This window comes from Coloeus monedula, assembly GCF_965178545.1.
Source record: "Coloeus monedula genome assembly, chromosome: 20".
In the NCBI taxonomy this organism is placed as follows: domain Eukaryota; kingdom Metazoa; phylum Chordata; class Aves; order Passeriformes; family Corvidae; genus Coloeus; species Coloeus monedula.
Genome location: NC_138800.1, coordinates 9,820,389 through 9,827,831, shown reverse-complemented (window position 1 = coordinate 9,827,831; position 7,443 = coordinate 9,820,389). Strand labels below are relative to the sequence as shown.

At 53.2% G+C, this 7,443-nt stretch overlaps 1 protein-coding gene and 1 long non-coding RNA gene across 5 annotated transcripts in view; one reads left to right on the top strand and one right to left on the bottom strand.

Moving 5' to 3' along the window:
• Window positions 1–239: 239 nt before the first annotated feature.
• LOC309580549 lies at window positions 240–3,026 on the bottom strand. Its single transcript, XR_014226988.1, has 2 exons — window positions 2,915–3,026; window positions 240–803 (listed from the first exon to the last, which is right to left on the bottom strand). It is a non-coding gene; the product is annotated as an uncharacterized lncRNA (long non-coding RNA).
• The window catches only part of ACACA (acetyl-CoA carboxylase alpha), a 103,121-nt gene continuing 96,469 nt past the window's right edge, over window positions 792–7,443 (top strand). For 2 of the 4 annotated variants that reach the window (XM_082294585.1, XM_082294584.1), the window contains exon 1: window positions 1,609–3,722. In XM_082294585.1, the coding sequence (XP_082150711.1) occupies window positions 3,352–3,722 (371 nt within the window). In that variant the 5' untranslated portion in view covers window positions 1,609–3,351. Of the gene's footprint in view, window positions 1,572–1,608; window positions 3,723–4,167; window positions 4,229–7,443 lie in introns of those variants that run through there. The other 2 variants (XM_082294587.1, XM_082294586.1) reach the window with 2 other exon arrangements.

Below are 7,443 nucleotides of genomic sequence, written 5' to 3'. Positions count from 1 at the left end.
GGCTGCTCCCAGCCCCAATGTCCAGCCTGGCCTTGGGCACTGCCAGCGATCCAGGGGCAGCCCCAGCTGCTCTGGGCACCCTGTGCCAGGGCCTGCCCACCCTCAGAGGGGAGAATTTCTTCTATTACCAGCAAGATTAAAAACAGGGGTAATTATTTCCTTTTCTTTTAGCCCAGGCTCCAAGCGCATGTGAAAAATTATGGGAAAAATTCAGAATTTGGGAGAGGCAGAGTCTGGAATGTCAATGAAATATTTATTGCTTCTGCTAACAGGTTTTTCCTGCATCTGGGAATGAGGACTCTGGGTGGTTAATGGAAGGAATTGGCATATGGGAATCCTCTCAGCAGCTGGTTCCTGCTGTTCCCAGGAAAGGTGGTGCATCTGCAAGGTAAAAGTACTGTCCTGAGGCCTGGAGCTTTCCATGGACCACAGTGGCTTCGGATATTTCAGTGTTAAGGGTCTTTCTGTCATGCCTCTGGCATGGGAATGAAAAAATATTCATGAGGAACATTAATCAGTCCGTGGAGTTACAGGTTTTTCAGACCAGTATTTTAGTGATACAGCATCTCCTGGCTGACCTGAGCTGAAGCCACAGACCTCTGATGGCTCCTGGAGGGAGCAGTGACAGGAAAAGTCTTCTTTTCTGAAGTCTGCTCCAATGGTTTCCAGTTTAGCAGAGGCCTAAAGGTGCCACCACCCGATGGCTGCTCAATGGCACATGTGAAGCAGCTCCCAAAGGTCTCAGTTCCATTCCCAACCTCTTTCCAAGCACATTTGTCACTCCAGTTGCACTCCAAGAAGATCTAAGTGGATAATTTGGAATGAGTTATGTGCTCACACGCTGCTACTTGGAGGTTTTAGCAAATGAGGTCATTTTCACTTGCTATTTGAAATTATTTGCTGATAATTTCTGCTTCCCTGTGCTCACCTGTGCTTCCCTGCAGCCCAGTGTGGGGTGGGAGGGAGCCAGGCTGAGCCCCCGGTGAAACACAACAGCTCTGGGGCAGCTGTGCTTAGAAAACCCAGAGGCCACACACACGCAAAAATCAGTGGGAGCATTATCAGGCCTCTCCCTGCAGGTGAATCACGAAGTCCCGGTGGGATTTCGCGAGGCTGTTGGGTGGAGTTTTTTGTGGAATCGGCGTTCTCTGCCTCGGACACACGGTGGCGATGGAAATCACCTTTTCCTCCAGAGCTTCGGGCTCTGGAATGCTCGGTAACCACACGTGTGTGTCCCCGAGCGCGGAAGGATGAAATACATCAGTTCCATCCCAAATAACCGCTGGCATTTCAAGTGGCTGAGAATCCAGAAGACTTTCTCATAAGCATTGATATTATTTAAGATGTTTATGTTTAAAACAAGAGCAAATGGAGCCTCGAGGGCTGGAGTGTCAGTATTTTGCTTTAAAAAGTGATCTGACCTTTCTCTCTGTTCCTTGCCTGGCAGGGCATGAGTGGTGCCAGGCTTGAAGTGTCACCGACCCCCTCACCTGGGATGATCTGTCCTGTGTTTGCACTGGGGATGTCATCAGAGCCTGGGCAGGAGAGGTGGAACCTTGGCATCATGAAAGGTAAAAACATTTCCCCTGTATTTTTTTGAGTTTATTAACTTAGGCTGAACTTCCTTTCTTTTGAGAAAACAGAGTGGCATGAGTTCACAGTGCACATGTAAGTCATGGAATGAGAGTAAATAACTGTGTCCAGTTTTGGAGCAGGACAGGTAAAGGATGTGCTTTTAACCACCCCTCCTCCAAAGCAGAACGTGGTTATGATTGAAAAATTTCAAAAAAATGCTGTTGGAAAGTGTGTCTGAAGTCTGTGAAACAATGTGTTCATATTAAAACACAGGCTATTCCTGCCCAAACTTGAATGCCAGAATAATTTAGTTGGAAAAGGCCTCCCAGACCATCGAGTCCAACCTGGCTTGTCACCCAGCCCAGAGCATTGGGTGCCACATCCAAGCATTCCTTGGACACCTCCAGGGATGGGGACTCCACCACCATTATTAGTTTAATTTAATGGAATCTCCTGAGCTGGAAGGGACCCACAATGATCATCCAGTCCAACTCCTGGCCCTGCACAGACACCCCAGCAATCCCTCAGTGCCCTCAGCCTCCCCTCACATGCCTTCCCCTCCAGACCCTTCACCATCTTCGTAGCCCAAAAAAGCCCCTTCCAAATCCATGCTGGATTTTTAAGCTTTACGTGTTTAACTTGTTCTTTTCCACGTGTTTGTGCCTCTCTTTGCCCTTGAGTGGAAGAGTTGCTGCAGGATTTCATTGTATGAAGCAATCCCTTCCCCAGCAGTGTTTGGCCAGTGTTTGTGCCTGGATGGAAGCTCTGGGCAGGGCAGACAGGCAGAGTGCAGGTGCAGGTTTTAGCACGCCTGGAGCTCTGGGAACACCAGCCAGGATGAACTCAGCACCTGTCGTAATCCCCTGGTTTTGTAAGTTCTGTATATAGTTATTATCAGTGATTGCGACCAACCCCTCAGCAAGCCAAGCACTCCCCCTCACTTCTGCAGGAGCTGGGATTTAGCACTGGAGATTATTAACTAACACCAAAAACCTTCTCTTTTAGCTCCTTCACAAAAAATCAGAGGAAGATTCTTTATGTAAAAGACACATCTATATCTACATATTTATGTCTACAGACGTATAAATAAAGGGTCCATGCCCAAATTTTCCAGATTTAGTCCAGGTGGATGTGAGAATATATAGTCTGTTCCCCCAATAATTTTATTAACTACAAAGCCCCAGATTGGATTTTCTGGCTGGGTAATTCCTGCTTGCAGTGGGCACACATCCCAGCACGTGCTCCTGGGTCAGTGTAGTTTCCTGCAGAGTCTCACACCTTCTAACCACTGCCTTGGTGGAAATGAAATTATCTCTAGTTTGGAACAGGGGCAACTCACCGTTTCTGTCCCCACTTCTGTGCAGATCCTTGGGGTTTTGTACCCCCTGGCACCTCCAGCAGGATCAGCCTGCATAGGCCACCAGATCCAGCAGCATTAGCATTTAAACTTGTGTTCCTCATTCCATTTAAATTTCAGCAACGCTGTGATGCTGCAGAGTTTAAATAAAACACAAAACGTGGAACAGAGGAAGAGGGGTGGTTCTTTAAACTGTTGTCCATCGACAGAGCAAGCAGCTGAAGGTCAAAGACAAGAAGCAGAGGCGCTGGCAGTGCCTGGCCCGGCTTCGCCGTGTCCTCACCACCTGTTATCAGCTCTGTCCTCCCTGCCTGTGCCAAGGCAGGGACAGGGCAGTGTCCCCGAGCCACGTGGGCACCTCATGCGCAGGGACCGGGCTGGGATCTGCTGCTCCCGTGCTCACAGGGTGGGTCAGGGGTATGGAACACAGGGGGTCACCTGGTCCCACCTCCCTGCTCAAGGAGGGTCATCGCAGAGCACAGGGCACAGGATCGCGTCCAGACCATTCTGGAACATCCCCTAGCGAGGACGCTCCGCACCCTCCCTGGTCTGGGTCCCGCGCACGGTCACTGCACAGGAAAGAAGTTCTTCCTCATGTTCAGGTGGAACTTTGTGTGCATCAGTTCCTGCCTGTTTTCTCTTGTGCTGTTGCTGGGCACCACCGAGAAGAACCTGGTCCAGAAGAACCTGGTCAGAAGAACCTGGTCCAGAAGAACCTGGTCCAGAAGAACCTGGTCCAGAAGAACCTGGTCCATCTTGGCGTCCCCGCTGTAGATACTGATGGGCATTGGTGAGGTCCCCTCGGTCACCTCTTCTGGAGGCTGAGGAGGCCCGGCCCCTCGGCCTTTCCTCGGAGGAGCGATGCTCCCGTCCCTGGGTGCCGCTCCCTCTTGGGGCGGGGTCCCGGCGGTCCCGGCGGTCCGGGGGTCCCGGCGGTCCGGGGGTCGCGGGTTCGAGCCCCGGCGGGCCCGGGGGGGGAGTGGCAGCGCCGCCCCCGCGGGAGCGCGCCCGCCCCGCGCTCAGGCCACGGGCGTCGCCCCACGGGCCCCGCCCCCGCCGCGCCGCCCCATTGGTCGCGCCCCCCGCCGCGGCCCGGCCGGCAGCCAATGGGAGCGGCGCGGGGCGGGGCGCGCGCGGGGCGGGGCGCGCGCGGGGCCTGACCCGAGGTAACCCCGATCACACCACCGGGGGGCGGGCCCGGGGGCGGGGCCCGGCGGGGGCGGGCCCGGGGGCGGGACCGCGCGGGGAGCGCCAGGCCGGGGGCCCGCGGCGCCTCCGCTGCACCGGCACCGTGAGGTGAGGGCGGGAGCGCGCGGGGGGAGCGCCGGGAGCGGCGCCGGGAGCGGCGCGGGGCACCGGCGGGCGGTGGCGCGCGGGATGGGCGGGGCCGGGCGCGCCGGCCGTGCCGCGGGAGATGGCCGGGCCATGCCGTGCCGGGCGGGCGGGACCTGGCCGGGCGCCGCGCCGGCGGGAGGCGGCCGGGCCGTGCCGGGCCGTTCCGGCGAGAGATGGCGGGATGCCGAGCCGAGCCAGGTCGGGCTGAGCGGAGCCGGGCTGGGCCGAGCGGGGCCGGGGGCGGGCGGGGGTCTCCCGGCGCGGGGCCGGCCCTGCCCGCCGGAGGAGCCGCCGCCCCGTTCCCTCCCGGTACCGCGCGCTCCGGCCGGGCCAGCGCGGTCGGCGCCCCCCCTGGTGCCGCCGGTCCCGTCGCTCGCGTGGCCTCGCCGGTCCTCCCGCACCCTGGAACAACACGTGGGCAGCGGCGAGTCCGGCACCGAGCACCCCCGGGGGCTGCAGCTCCGGGGCTGGAGCCCCGGGCATCCTTCCTCCATCTCATTCTTCTGCCATCCCTGGGGGCATTTCAGGATCCTGGGGAAGAGTTTGGATCTGGTTCTGCCGAGGGGCTGAGAGCAGCCCTGGGATGTTCAAAACCAATGAAGTTTTAAAAGCAAATTGGCAGAGCAAACCAAATTGTTGCTCTTGCCTCTCCCTTCTCTTAAATATTCTTTAAAAAGTTTAAAATAAGAAGTACTGTGTTAGAAAGTACCCAAAGCGTGAGTGGAGACTGTTCCAGTTTAGCAGGCAGGAAATATTCAGCAAGCTGTTTAAGTGATGCCAAATTCTCTCAAAGACAGTGGGATTTAGACAGTCTCGAGTGTTTTAGCAAACTGGGATAGCTGTAAATACAGGCTCTTATTTTGGTCTCTACAGAGGTTTAGCCTGGATAATAGGAAACAGTTTTTCCCCAGAGGGTGCTGGGCACTGCCCAGGCCCCCCAGGGAATGGGCACGGCCCCCTCAAGCGTTGGGACAGCACTGCCAGGGATGCCCAGGGTGGCATTTTTGGGGTGTCTGTGCAGGGCCAGGGGCTGGACTGGATGATGCTGGGGATCCCTTCCAACTCAGGTATCCCGTGATTCTGCATCCACAGGTGGAAAGTTCTAGGTAGTTGTTTTTCTCCTAATATCCAGCCTAACCCTGCCCTGGCACAGCTCCAGCTGTTCCTTCAGGTCCTGTCCTGTCACAGGGAGCAGAATTCGGAGCTGCAGCCCCCGGTGAGTGTCCCCTCAGTGTCCTCCAGCTGAACAAACCAAGTGCCCTCAGCTGCTCCTCGAGAGGCCCCTCCAGACCCTTCACCATCCTCGTGTCCCTCCTTGGGACACTCTCCACCAGCTTTGGATCTTTCTCGTACGGTGGAGCCCAAACTGCCCCCAGTAGCGCGCAGGGGACGCGGAGTTTGTGAGGAGCCTTCCCTACGGAAGCTCTCAGGGTGTTTGGTGTGTGCCGAGGCCGTTTTGGGCTGGGAGTGAAGCAATGCCCAATGATTAACCAGGACGCAGGCTCAGGTGGAGCTGGCACCGAGCCGGGCTCAGCGCTTGTGTGGGGGCATTAAAACAGCGCGGCCAGGGAGCCACGAAGGGGTGTCCAGAGCAGGAACCATCACTTCACCCTCTCCCAACCTGGAACTTCCCCCCCAGTCCTGGTATAGGTGAGCACGCTGCTGATTGTTTTATGTTCAAGAGAAGTGACTGTTTTAATTTGGTTTTACCTTTTTTGCTCCGTTGTTTTCTGTGTTCCTCCAGGTAGGGCTGTGAGAGCACAAATCCATTTCGTCATTTTAAAGTGATTCATGTTGATCAGCAATGCCACAGCTCCCTGGGCTTTAATCAGGAGACATTTGAATACAACTAGTTTTATTGATTTCCTTTTTATATGCCATAGCAATGTTGTAGAAGTGTTACTCTGTTCTTTGAAAGAGCCCACTGAAATACTGATGTTCTCTTCAGTTGTGGATTTGTCTTTGGAACAGGGTGGTTTAGAGAAAAATAAGAAACCTTAATTTCCAGCTGTCATTGTCCAAGTTTCATGCCTGGGCATATCTTACAATATTAATAGTGATTTTAAAGTGAAGCTGTGATAAAACTTCTAAAGTCTGGTGTTGTTACAAGTGCATTGCACTGTCAAGCCAAAGATGTGACTAATGGTAGCAGCAGAGCTGTGGAGGAGTGATGTGGGGTTTGCTTCTCCTCAGGCAAAACCAGACACGGCACCTTCTGAGTCTGGGTTGCGGAGTTTTCATTGCTCGTAGCATGGACACGATTTGGGCGTTAAATGCCTGGATAGCTGCAGAGCTGGGAGCTGGAGCTGATTTCCCCGGGAGAAGGGAGCACAGCAAGGCTCAGTCTGTGTAGATCCAGCTGTGCCTAAATGTATTTCTGCAGCTGAGCAGCCTCAGTGCTGTTACCTGTCCTTACATCTTTACAGGATTGAGCTCTCAATCCTCATCCTTCCATAAACTCCAGGTTCTTCTCAGTCTCTGCAGAAGTTACCTGTTTGACAGGCTGTTGGCACCTGCAGAAGAGAGTGTAGGGGCTGTGCACAGCTGAGGATCTGGATAATTTTGGGTTTTAGGGTCTAGTTCAGCATTATTATTAAGACAGTTTGTGTGCAGTTGTTTGTGGCACAGAAACTTGTCTTGGTGCTCAGCTGAATTCAGGGTGCTTGTGTAAAAATGGAACTGTGGCAGCTGCATTTCAGAGAGCCAATACAATATGCAAGGGGCATAGGTATAATATACACCTTTATTTGTATATATATGATATACTTCTCTATTTGTATACATATGACATACCCCTTTATTTGTATATATAACATATATAGAAATTTGTATATATAAAATATACCTGTATTTGTATATATAAAATATACCTCTATACTTGTATAGATAATATAAGTGTATTTTTGTGTATGTAATACACCTCTATATTTATATATAATTCACCTCTATAGCTATATATATGTAAAATTTACCTTTATATTTCTATATATACAGTATACCAGTGTACAGCCTTGTGCATTCCATTCACAGCACTGAAATCCAGAGGCTCCAGTGAGGGGATCTCTGAGAAAGTCCCTGTGTAATTTAGCCCCAGACAATGCTGAAATTAATTTAAATATGAACGAGGACTCTCAGTGTGCTGAGAACAAGCCAAGCTTATCGCTCAGCCCAATGCT